Genomic DNA, 13,402 nt, shown 5'->3' on the forward strand with positions numbered 1-13,402 from the left:
AGAAATCGAGTGTTCCTTCAGTGCCAAGATCCCAGCACCCTGTGAAGATAATGAGCACAATTAGACAAAGAATAATTATGCTCATTATTGTAACAGAATTAGTGTCATTACTGTTGGGTGGGGTTAAACATGCTATGAATATTTTTAAGTTTTTCCAACCAGTCCAAGCAGAGATATGTGTTTAGATTGGTTCAACTATATTACCACCTGCACTCACTGTTGTAATATTTACACAGGGACAGAACGGAGCAAAGGGAGACATGGTAAGCATTGATTAAATTTGTTATAAACATAGTTGCAGTATAATACCATTACAGCTGGTCAAGCACTCATATGAGCCTGTAAAACCTTGGATATATATTTTGGACATGTTACATGAAATTTACACCAATTTACGCCTTGTTTTACTGTTAAAGTCACTTCAGCCACCTGTTTATTTTGTACAGGCCTTATTTGTCTAGCAGAGTAATGGGTTGATAGTTACATGCAGCAGGGAAAAGGCCTGGTCAGATGGGAGCTGGTAGCCAACTAACTGGAAAGGGCATTAAAGGATTTCAGATTTGCTTACTCAGGCCTGCGAACATTTAATTCCTCGACAATAACGTGAATTCTGTTTTGACAAAGAATTCTTAATTAGCCATACAAAGTAAGCAGGGTTAGGAGTTTGAAATGATCCATCTTAGCATCATTAGTACTGTCTGAAGACAACTCACTATGATCTCCCAGCTACTACAGAGCCAAAGCTCTGTCCTGCTTAATTTTCCATCAAGGTGGAAAATGTGTGTAGCATGTTTGACGTGCCCGCAGTAGGCCAGAGTGTGGGTTCTGTCAACAAACATTTATCATTCACATTTTTATTAATCTTAACCATAGTTTGTCTACAGTATATATAACACTAATATTTTAGTTTCCTAACCTTTACAATGATCATTTTGTACCCTTAAACATATATATCACAAAGAAACACTGTAAGAAGTGAGAATTTTAAAAGTACATTGGGATTAAAGTCATTGGAAAAATTTGGAATACTCAAATGTCCGTCTTTTTTTCTAGTGACAGGTTTGAGAAAACACATTCCTTTGAATGTTAAATTTCCTTCTTCTGACCATTTTCCCCACCAATTTGGATCAATACAGCTCTGCAAGATAAAAAGTTTTGTTTGAACTGAATGATGTCCAGTGTTGGTCATTTCAATTTTGTCTAGTATGGACTAATGCTCTGGCTTTTATCTTAGCCATGATTCGAGAAGCTTCTATCATATCTCTGTTTGAGGATCACTACTCTTGTTCAGAGATTGGGAAGTCATCATGCTGGGGATTGCTTTTCAAAGCAAAACTGTGCTTACTCCTGTCCACATGTCCTTACTGTGTCTAACTCCAGTGTGCTCCATGCCAGTAGAAATGGCACAATTTTTGATGAGGTCAAATGGGGTTGGGTGCATACCACCCAAATTCTCATAGATACAGTATATGTCCATCTACTTTTTTGACAATTTAAAATAATTTTTACATAGCAGGTTTGATATAAAAATAACAAAAACATCTATTGTTCATGAAACAACATTGATATAAAAACATTTGAAATTGCCGTAGGCACAGATGCTTTGCGCAATAATAATCAATATGTCATGATGTGAATTCTGAGTTCTTGGACTTTTATTTTAGTTAGTTTCCTGTTTTCTCCTGTGTGATCTTGGTTAACTTTATTTCTTGTTAGTTCATAGTTTTCACCTGTGTTAATTAGTCGTTGGTTCTGTCTATATATATCCCTGTGTTTCTTTGTTCTTGGACAGAGTATTGCATTATATGTATCACAACACATGTTTGAGGAGTATTTTCTGAGCGTGATAGTTTGTTTGTTTTTTTGTGTCCGAAACGCTGAGTGGCATTAAAGTTTTGCCTGCCTGCCCGCCGAGTGGTGGAGATTTCTTGTATACTTTGTGCCTGAGCCCTGAACGATCCAGGGGAAATAAAGCCGTGTTTGTGCCTTGGTTCCTACCTCTCCTCCTTCATCATCACACCACACAATAGCAAGCTGCCCCCACCCACTGATATTGATGGGCCCAGCTTTGAATTCAGACAGAGCGACGGGTCTGGCTGGATGCTATTTAAATAATGCTGAATGTTAAGTTTTGTAATGAACTCCTGTTTCTAAATTTCCTTCTTGACAAATGTCAAGCCGTACTGAAAAAGGATTGTCTTGAAGGGTTCTCTGGTAAATGCACAGAAGTAAATGTCTACATTGTTGCCTTCACAAAATAGCTTGGGATTGCTAAGCCTGTGGGGTCAGCATGGGGTGCACTGGCTGTGTAGTTTATCAGTCTGTTGCTGAGTTTTGACAGCTACTTACACTCAAACTGAGTGCCTTCACGCATCACAAGTAATTAGAGTAGTCTCCTACTTGATACTTTGACATGTTTATTTATTTCTCTTTTGGAAATTAGGAGGAATATTGTTTAAAAATGCGTTGAAACCATTGTCATTTGTTAAGCTGTAAGTCAGTGCCTAATCACATTTAAGTGTGTTATACTGCTGTCTTTCAGGGGCAGCGTGGCCCTAAAGGACTTCCAGTAAGTTTCTGAAGTCTGATACCTGAACTAGAAACCCACTGATCCTTTATAACTGTATTTCCACATATGTCATTTCACCTGTGTTGTTCTGCTTTCTAGGGGGAACCTGGGCCCAAAGGGGAAAAGGTGAGACATAGTTTGCAGTAGTTTTGTAATTTAACTAGTCTCTGACATATTTCTATAGCCTACCAGCAGCAGTGGGGGAAGAAGTAGAAAGTCTGTTTAAAATACTGGTAAAATGGTACTCATTATCATTATCATCTCCATTCCATCTCACCACAGTCTCACCACAAAGAGTAATTGAAAGAAAAAGTTAAAAACTGAACCAGCAGAGGTCAAGATATCCATAAGGCAACATGATAGCTTCTCTTCATTAATCCTTCTCTGGCATCACAACAACATCATCAGGCTGCTTCTGCAGACCTGGAAAAAGCCTTTCTGAATCACAGAATACATAAAAGTGTTATCACAGGCTGTGTGACCTTAATGTAGAAAATCTGTTTCCCTCCCCTTTCTAATTTTAACTAATTGGTGTAATAAAAGTGAAAACCACTGTTTGTGATATTCTGATTAAAGTTCTTTTTTGTTCTCCAGGGTGTATGCGGTGACTACACACACCGGGTAAGAAAACAATACAATTATACCTATAGTCCAATAATAGTATTGTTATTGTAATTACTTCTGTTTCATAGAAAAATACAATTTCATCATCACTGTTTATGCCAAAATTCTGATTTGAATGCACCTATTGCTTTACAATTTGAATGTTATTACACAGACTGAATCAGGATTACTTTCCATTCTATATTGCTTGACACTATTTCTCACAGTTTTGCAATGTCAGAACAGAATAGAAAAGTGGAGAAACTACAGCAGAAGCTGAACAAACAAATGGCGGGTAGCACAGTGATGAGTAGCACATGTGGAGCTCTGCAGCTCTTTGGCCCACCATCGCTGGGGTTTGGCTAGCTGAGAGAAAACCAGGCAATTACCAGTGTCTTGCTGGAGTATACAGTCAGACGTGATAAGAGCCTGTGTATGGGGGTGCCAAGAATAAGAGTCTCCTGTGTAAAGGGAGATTATTCCGATAACTAAGTCCATTTCCAGTGTAATTCAACGTTTCAGTTATTAAACCACTCCTGATTGCTACCTTGGTTAAAAGCCCCTCAAAATAACAGTGTGATGCATACTGAAATGCTTTTATGATTTATCAAAAATGCATCATTTTGTGATCTACATCTCTGGACAGTAAATGCCTCAGGCTAGACACATTTCAAGATTGTGTAGTTCAGAGGAAGAAGAGCCCTTAGAGAACTGAGGTTTGATGCTTCTTGCCTCTGTGGAAGCCAAGCACAGAAGCTGTGTGTTTTTCTTGATTTTTCATACATTCTGAGCTCCCTGCTGCAATGCATATGGGAGGCTGCTGATATTTGTCTGCTGATAACCCCAGGCCTCCTTAAGTGAGACTGTTTGTGAAGGTAAATGTTTTGTTCAATGTCTAATGAGTTTGCCTTTCAGAACAAAGCCAGCAAGATCAGCAAAAATGTCTAGAGTTTTTTCACATTTCAGCAGCAGCTGAGCCATGACATATTTGTCTATAGTGCATGTTTGTCAGGCAATAATTCCAACATGTTGAGATCACAAATTACACTTTTCCAATTCTGTTAATAGGAAAGCTAATTTAAAAATATGTATAATTTGTGGTGTTGGTACTTTTCTTCTACACACAGACACAGGTTAGCTGCTTTTCCATACTTCCAGTCTTAATGCTAAGCTAGGCTAGGCATATCCTGACTCTTGCTCTTCTACTGAACACCTGAGTTTGAACTGGATATTTTTGCATGGTTGGAAATGGCTCATGCCATTATTACCAGCAGTGACTGAAATGACCACTTCCTTGATGTGTAGGGCTACTTTGTTCAGGATCTTCCACTGAAAACCCTGGCTGCCTTGCGCTCCAGTCAGGCTCAGACGTTGAAGGTTTGTGGGTGACTCCAAACACCCTAATAGATAAACCTCAATGGGAATATCACCACGTCATGCTGCAAAGAGAGCAAATGCCATAGAGCCAAGGCACTCCTCAACCCTCTGCTGTCCACCCAAAAATAAACAAGAAAACATCAATACAATAACAATGTTGATGAACTGTATCTGTCTTAAAACTGCTATTGGAATTAGGGAGATCTGTCCTTAAAACTGAAAAACAGGGAGGCCAATATTAATATTAAATCTCTGAAATTCCAATTTGTTGATATTTGTTGAAAATACAAATGAAAAGTCAAGTTTAATTTAAAGTGTAATTTGAAATTTACTTTGGTCTGTAATTAATTACACAGAGACTTTAATAGAAACAATAAAACAAACAGCAAACCAGTACAGTAAGAAACAGTATAACATAGCATTAAAGATTTTCTACAGACCGTTGTAGATGTAGTATGAAGCATGACAAAAGGTAGCAACAAACAAAATGCTTAGATGCTTACACTAAAAAAATATACTGGCATTTTCATTTTACTTTAATTTTCACAAGCGCAAAAACATATTTTTAAATATAAAAATGAGACATTTTGATACATGAAAACAAATGGAAATTAAAATGTGTATGATATGGTTGAATTGGTTTAGCTAAATATTGGCAGCCCTTGACTCAATAATTTGAAATCTGTTTCCAGTTGTGGTGGATAGCTGGAAATGGTGAGGGGCAAAGCAGCACACTTGCCTACTTTTGCAACATTTACACCCCTACTTATAATACCTATAACATGTTGTATATATTTCCATGGAGATAGCAATATTGTTGCTTTGATTTTAAACTGACCTATTTGAAAATGGTCTGACTGATAACATAATGAAGAGCAGTGCATAAAACTGATTTAATGGTAGAAATATAATGTATATGTTAAACAGAACAGTACTTCTTTTGAATTTAAGCTAATGGGTGAAGGTAGTTTTTGCTTTAAAAGTTGTTGTATAATTTAAGTTATGGAAATATATACCCTATGTAAAAAGTAGGCAAGTTGCATGCAGCTTGGTGTCAGGAGGAACTATACCTGTCAGCAGGACTTCACCTGTATTGCCCTCTCTTAAACTTGTATGTGATTATGCTGGTCATCTCAACAGAAGCGGCGTATTGTACAGCCCTGTGTTGGACAGTTGGCCACAGTAAGTTGGATTTGCACTGTAACTGTACTGCTGCACTCTCTTTGTGGCAAGACTGGCGCCCATCTCTGCTCTGCGGCAATCTAGGGGCCTGGCTTACTGTTAATGGGACACATGCATTCAGATCCTGAATAAGGGATCCTTGATTTGCACCCAGTAGCCTCTGACAAAATTGGAATCAATTTACATTCTTTTCAAAGAAGCACCACAGTACATCAACCACCCCTTTGCCAATCCAGGCCCATAGTTTGCTGTGCTGGTGCCTCTTTTTTGTCTCCTTTCTTCAACCTTGTTTCTCTCCTTGCCATCCCATTTCCTTGCTTTTCACTCTCATTTTTTGTTTCTCTTTTTCCTCAATATCGCTCCCCTCTTCTTCCAATATTCTCCTGGTTCTACCCCCTTTCCTTTCTCTGGCCTTCTGGTGACCTATGCCCTGTGACCCTTTTGCATCACTGGCCACCTGTGCTTTGTGACTCCCCCAGCAGATGTTGCCTATCACCGTGCGAAACATGCCCTCAATAAGCCCTCTAATCTTAAAACGCCTCAAGGTACAATTCTTTTTGCCCCCTACTTCCCTCCTTTTTTGCCAGCCCTCTGGATGCCAACCAGTGTCTTGCATTGCCAATACCTCACCAAAACCTCCCCAGCCTTCCTGCACTATCATGCTTTAATTAACTAACTTTTGGCTGCTGCTGCTTCTGAATATTTGTAAATGTCTTCTGTTAATGATGTGTGGCAGGATATGAGAGATATGAGATTACGATAAAGTAAATAAAGATTATTCAGGAGTTGCTCACATTACTAGTACTTTACCATATGTCTAACTATTTGACTGAGTGAAAGATTGCTACACTGTCCTGCAGCTATTACTGTCAGTAATTTCCTACAACTTCAGATAGACCAAACTGTGCGTGAGTGGACCTTAGTGTGTTCCTGTTTGGCTCATTTGACATTCCAGCACAGACTGGCTTACTTGGCATCCTGTCTTATGTACCCCACATGTGCAATTTGCTCTGTACCAGGACACACCATATAATAAATCAGATATCAGCCAATCAATGATACCTATCTGATTTTTATTGATTGTAGTATGACATCATTGTCTCGTACATATTTATACTTTCTTTGTCCTTGATTGTGCATGTTTGTGGTCACTGAGCTATTGGCAGCTGCAGTCTACCTATATAAATGTGTTTATAGCCCACAAGAAAAGCATGCCCAGATATTAATCATACCTAGACACATTCTGCTTGCAGCACACAAGAATGATGTATCTCAGAATTGAAGCTTGGCAGCTCTTTCTGGTCCTGAGCTACTGTACATATGTGTTCTTTTACAGTAACACAGTGATTGCTGGGTGACTCAAGTAAAGCCAGCACTTTGTGTTAGGAGCTTCTCTAAGTTGAACCATATGTGAACATAAATCATTCACTGTAGAATAATGCATTCAATGGCATGTCAGACGATGCCCATATGATAATGGATTTTTCCATACGGATGTGTCTTGTGTTGCAAACAGGAATTTGATTTTATGAGATGCAAAAATGTGTAGTGGAATTTTTTAAATCATGAAACTAAAGAAGAAAGAACTAGATTTAGGATGTGTAGCAGGCAGACAGATTTATTCCAGACAGTGAGGTGTATTTATTCTCTTCATATCCTGTGCTCATTGCAAATTTCCTTTATTTGATTTTGTTTTGTCTTGGATTCCCAGGGTTCTGGCTGTCAGTGTTTGACTCACGAGACACAGATTAGCTGTCTGTTTTTGAGAAGCTGCAGGAAAGTTCTATGTCAAAATGACATCTGTTAATAGCAAACATAAACAATAATAAGTTGTGAAGTTACAGATCAGATCATATTATTTATAAAATGAGAAATCCAGGACGAATAACCTTCAATCAGTCAAAAAGTAAAATAAATAAATGAATAAAAACTACCAAACTACCTTACTCTCAAAACAAAGGTAGTCACTTAACATACAGCATTTGGTTCATTTAATAGCTTTCCGTCGGGCTTTCTTCCAATGGCCATGTTCAGGCATCACAATGTGACCAAAGTACCAAGTCATGACAGGGGAAATTATAAACCCTGTCTTTATTCAAAAATGTTGGTGGAGATGAGAAAGTTTTGCTTGCTTTGACTTTTATGCTTTCCAGTTGCTGCAAGCAGTTTTGATGGTGTTATTGTCTGTTTCTGGTAGCTGTTCACTTGGCCCTCAATGCTTTGTTCCAGGCCTTCCAGGCATTTACCTGAACACGGGGTCCTGTGAGGGACATAGTGGTGTTTCTAAGATCATGAATGAATCTTTATGCTTGAGGATTAAAACCAAATTCCTGACTCACCATCTAACCTTCCTCTCTGCAAACCTCCTGCTGCATTTCCTTATAGTATAGTGTGAGGTTTTTGTGTTGGCATGGCTGGTGTGGCAAGGCTCACTTCAGCATGGCAGGTTGTAACTCAAGGTCTCTCAGCAGGGCGAGCCTGGAGCACAGGGACCCCCAGGACCTCCAGGACCCCCCGGACCTCCAGGGACTGCAGGCCTGAATGGAGCCAGTGGCCCACCAGTGAGTCTCACCCATGGATATATCATGTCAGCCAAATCTGTTGTTCAAAGTAAACAATATTTTAACCTTAACAACACCTGGAGCTGTTCAGCTTTTAAAAGCTGTGCATCTTCAAGCCTGATGTAAGTTTATTTATTCTGTTACTTTAGCTTCACTACTTCAGTGTGAAAAATAGGCTGAGGTCAGGATGTCATTATAACCACACAATGTATAACTGCAAATTCAGATGGCATTAAATCATTCCAGTGGCGTGGACTTAAAGATGTCCTTTACAAAGTGACTTTACAAAGAATATGCATTCTTTGTAAAGAATTTTTGTTCCGTTCATGCAGGGTAAGCCTGGTGAGCCGGGCAAACCAGGAAAAGACCCAAGGGTAAGATTTGTTTCACTTTCTCCTCAACCCTTTATTTTTCCAGAAACTTCTCAGACTGTTGTTGTGAAATTAACCATTTTGTGATTTCTGTGTTGTTTTTGCAGCTTTTACCAGGACTGAAGGTAAGCAATTTTATCTTCTTGTCCAAACAACAAAATTACAATCTTGATACAGACTTGATACAGCATCACAGTGGCCTCTGTGATTGTGAATCACAATGACTCTGGAGTTATTACAAACACAATCAGTCCCAAATAAAACAAGGAGAAAAACAGGATTCAACTCAAGGTTTTTCCAGCTGCTATGAACTTCAGCTTAGTCCCACCTACTCAACAAAAACACAACGCATCTCTGTGTTTCCTATGGACTGGATAACTAGATCTCCATGGGGTGTATTTATTGTTGTGGATTATTTAAAAGCAGGAATGTAGATTGTGAGGTCAGAGAAAACATTGAATCCTGTAAATGCCTTTTTACTATAGAAATTGAGCTAAATCCCAGTGTTTCTCAGGCTTTAGCTTGAGCTAGGCTGCAGATACATCTGAGTGGAAAACATGACTTCAAATCCTTCAAGCTTCAGCCCCCTGCTTTTCTTTACACCTGTTAATGCAGAATTACACTGGCATGATATGAGCCTTATATTTACACACACTCTTTTATCTCTCTAGGGTGAACCAGGTGCGCCAGGACAGAAGGTGAGCAAGCTTCTGTATTTCACTTCTGAAAAAGAATATAGTCACTATAATCCATGATATATTCAGATTGGCTAGGTAAAATATATTCCATTACTATAGTCCATTGTGCAATTGATGGATTTTTCATTGTGAACAGAATGAAACACATATCCCCAGTAATGGTGGACTTTAAGTATTATCTACTTTCAAGTACTGACATTGGCTAAAAATACTAATTTTATTGTTTTCAGAAGTAAAGGAGTTTACCAATGTATACAGTACGCTGTTTTTAGAATCAAAGCAAATTTAAGATGAACAGTAGCATTTTTAGAGTGTCCCAGGAGAATATGGTTTCAGCAAGTCATTTGTCCTTTTATTGTGTCCACTCATTTTGTGTTAGTCAACCTTAATGACTCAGTATGGATATTTGTCTTTGTCTCCCCACAGGGTGATCAAGGTGATGTCGGCCCACCAGGTCTTTCAGGCCCAAGGGTACAGTACTTTCAACTTTTCAATCTTTGACTGTGCCTCCAAAGGATCAGGAAAAAAGTTTGAATTTGCTCATCTTTGTTAATAAAAGCTTCAGTTACCATATATACGTGGGCACTGTTGTATACTAAGAAATAGTATACAAAATCCACAAAAACATATTAAGCTGAAGATTTTAAAATATTTTTATTAATGATGCAGATTTAACAGCAGCTATGTAGAATTATAATTTGAGATATAGTGATGTAGTAGGTATCGTCATCATAGTTTTAGGTTTTTGTGTATGATTTTTAAAACAATAGTCACAGAGGGACACCGTGTCCATGGAAACACAAAGAGAGTCTTTCCTATTCATTCACATTGCTAAAACCCCAGATTACTGTAGCTTGATCTTAATTTTAGAATGAATGGGGATTTTAGTTGCATCTTGTGGCCCTTACCAGAAAGCACCACATTTTTTTTGTTTTTATTGAATGGAAAAAAGTATTAAATGAAACTCTGAGAATTATTTAGAATTGATATGAAAAAAACACAGGGGCCCTGACCTCACAAAATGATGCAGGCAGCATCTGGTGCAACATTTATGGTTTTGACATTTATTCAATGGAAAGTGTTAGCTGAGTCATAATATTCTCCATAGCATTGAATAAACAGAGATGAACACAGTGTGCACACACTGACACCAGCAGCGCTCAAACTGAGGATGGAAGGTTGAAGAATCAAACCTTGCCTTTAAAGCTGTGTAGGGGTCAAAGTGAGCTATCCCCACTACTCTCTGCACATGCTTGTCTTTCTCCACCTTTCCATGGCTCAACAGACCACCTCCAAACGACACAGACTGAGACTCTTATGTGCTCAGAACTGTTCAAGCCATATGCAATTCCTGGAGAGTTCTGGGACATTAAAGATGACAAGGCGGAGGTGCCAAAGGGGGCACAAAAAGGAGAAAACTGTGAGGATTAAGTTATAAAGAGATTTTTAGGCTACATTCCATGAACTAATTTTATCTGTGCGCTGTTTGGTATTAGGCTGTTGGTTGATTACATGGTGGTTTTATAGTGTGAAAACTAAAGTAGTCAACTAAAAGAGGCTCCATAGCATTAATTAGAACCTTTGTCACATTTGTGACTATACCATATGTTATTCCATGTTGACACATAATAGCATTCCTTGCACAAATGTGATCTCAAAGGTAACACACTGTTTAACACACACTGTAGTTCTAAACAGTTGACTCGTTGATTTTTTTATTAATTACTGTAACTGTAGATTCTACAGTGAGAATGATTTAACTATGACATGCCTTCAAACTTGATGATGAAATGTTGATATTATAAAAACTTGCCAGCTGTGCTGAGTTTTATGACCAAGTAATTCATTAAATGCAAAAATGTCATTCATAAATTAATATATCTCTGTCATATTGTCAAACACTTTAGCTGCCACTTTAGCCAGAAATAAAAGCTCAGATAGAAGCAAAGATATTGAGGTAGTTTATAAGTTTATAGTTCAGCTTTTTTTAAGCTGGGACTGCTGGAGAAACAGTGTAGCTGCAGGCTTCTGTGTGGATTAATGCCTTGTAAACCTCAATCATTCTTCCATCTCACTGTGCTGGAAATCAACCCAGAATTTTATTTCAGTTTTCTGCCTTGGGTTTTATGAGCACGAGACTGCTAAGTTAAAGGTCACTAAAAGGACAGGGTTCAGAGGAACTGTTATCTGTTTTTTTTTCTTTCCAGAGGTTACGCAGCAGGGATTAGATCTTCTTAGATGAGATTCAAATTCCTCCTTCAGTTTTCATGCTTATCTATGAGGGAGACATTCCTCATTGCCAATTATAATTCTTACAAAGGATCTTGTGCTCCATCTAGTGGACTACTGTGATTGATGTCTGTTGTTCTAACTACAGTATTGTCTTCTCATTGCTTCACAGGGAGTTAAGGGCGATCAAGGTATAAAGGTAAGATGTTTTACCTTTTCATTTTTATCAACAGCTGCCACAGGTTGCAGTTCATTTTGTCTATCCAGAGCCAAGACTTTAGAATGCTGAGATCCTGAGTCTAAAACCCTCCTTTAATCCCTCTAATATAGTATTGTATTTGTACCTCTAAATCTAAGAGAATCAGTCAGCTTTGTGTCAATACATTTATCCATCTATCTATCCATCTGATTCAATTTACATCCTTTAGTTCTTTCTACAGCTTGAACTCTGAAGGCATTGAAAGCATTGTGATATGATTTAAAGTTACAAAGCTAGTAAGCAAACCTTGAGCTGGAATTGTTTTTTCAAACTTTAAAAAGTCAACATATGTGACTTAGCAGTCTCCAAGTTGTTTTCCAAAAATACTAATAAGTTTAAAGTGTGGTTAAAGAATGGAGTTTTAACTTTAGCTTTTACAGTGGGTACGGAAAGTATTCAGACCCCTTTAAATTTTTCACTCTTTGTGTCATTGCAGCCATTTGCCAAAATCAACAAAGTTCATTTTATTTCTCATTAATGTACACTCAGCACCCCATCTTGACAGAAAAAAACAGAAATGTAGAAATTTTTGCAAATTTATTAAAAAAGAAAAACTGAAATATCACATGGTCATAAGTATTCAGACCCTGTGCTCAGTATTGAGTAGAAGCACCCTTTTGAGCTAGTACAGCCATGAGTCTTCTTGGGAATGATGCAACAAGTTTTTCACACCTGGATTTGGGGATCCTCTGCCATTCTTCCTTGCAGATCCTCTCCAGTTCTGTCAGGTTGGATGGTGAACGTTGGTGGACAGCCATTTTCAGGTCTCTCCAGAGATGCTCAATTGGGTTTAGGTCAGGGCTCTGGCTGGGCCAGTCAAGAACGGTCACAGAGTTGTTCCGAAGCCACTCCTTTGTTATTTTAGCTGTGTGCTTAGGGTCATTGTCCTGTTGAAAGGTGAACCTTCAGCCCAGTCTGAGGTCCTGAGCACTCTGGAAGAGGTTTTCTTCCAGGATATCTCTGTACTTGGCCGCATTCATCTTTCCTTCAATTGCAACCAGTCGTCCTGTCCCTGCAGCTGAAAAACACCCCCACAACATGATGCTCCCACCACCATGTTTCACTGTAGGGATTGTATTGGACAGGGGATGAGCAGTACCTGGTTTTCTCCACACATACCGCTTAGAATTAACGCCAAAAAGTTCAATCTTGGTCTCATCAGACCAGAGAATCTTATTTCTCATAGTCTGGGAGTCCTTCATGTGTCTTTTGGCAAACTCTATGCGGGCTTTCATGTGTCTTGCACTGAGGAGAAGCTTCCGTCGGGCCACTCTGCCATAAAGCCCCGACTGGTGGAGGGCTGCAGTGATAGTTGACTTTGTGGAACTTTCTCCCATCTCCCTACTGCATCTCTGGAGCTCAGCCACAGTGATCTTTGGGTTCTTCTTTACCTCTCTCACCAAGGCTCTTCTCCCACGATTGCTCAGTTTGGCTGGACGGCCAGGTCTAGGAAGAGTTCTGGTCGTTCCAAACTTTTTCCATTTGAGGATTATGGGGGCCACTGTGCTCTTAGGAACCTTGAGTGCTGCAGAAATTCTTTTGTAACCTTGGCC

At 38.9% G+C, this 13,402-nt stretch overlaps 1 protein-coding gene across 22 annotated transcripts in view; it reads left to right on the forward strand.

Moving 5' to 3' along the window:
• col13a1 (collagen, type XIII, alpha 1) overlaps positions 1 to 13,402 on the forward strand; it is a 126,418-nt gene that overhangs the window by 67,518 nt on the left and 45,498 nt on the right. For 14 of the 22 annotated variants that reach the window (XM_026308685.1, XM_026308688.1, XM_026308704.1 and 11 more), the window contains 11 exons: positions 237 to 263; positions 2,543 to 2,569; positions 2,669 to 2,695; positions 3,164 to 3,190; positions 4,478 to 4,549; positions 8,203 to 8,292; positions 8,625 to 8,666; positions 8,771 to 8,788; positions 9,335 to 9,361; positions 9,788 to 9,832; positions 11,763 to 11,789. In XM_026308685.1, the coding sequence (XP_026164470.1) occupies positions 237 to 263; positions 2,543 to 2,569; positions 2,669 to 2,695; positions 3,164 to 3,190; positions 4,478 to 4,549; positions 8,203 to 8,292; positions 8,625 to 8,666; positions 8,771 to 8,788; positions 9,335 to 9,361; positions 9,788 to 9,832; positions 11,763 to 11,789 (429 nt within the window). Of the gene's footprint in view, positions 1 to 236; positions 264 to 2,542; positions 2,570 to 2,668; positions 2,696 to 3,163; positions 3,191 to 4,477; positions 4,550 to 5,689; positions 5,732 to 6,213; positions 6,277 to 8,199; positions 8,293 to 8,624; positions 8,667 to 8,770; positions 8,789 to 9,334; positions 9,362 to 9,787; positions 9,833 to 11,762; positions 11,790 to 13,402 lie in introns of all 22 variants that reach the window. The other 8 variants (XM_026308689.1, XM_026308707.1, XM_026308693.1 and 5 more) reach the window with 7 other exon arrangements.

The sequence above is a fragment of the Mastacembelus armatus genome, chromosome 15 (genome assembly GCF_900324485.2).
Source record: "Mastacembelus armatus chromosome 15, fMasArm1.2, whole genome shotgun sequence".
Taxonomy (NCBI): domain Eukaryota; kingdom Metazoa; phylum Chordata; class Actinopteri; order Synbranchiformes; family Mastacembelidae; genus Mastacembelus; species Mastacembelus armatus.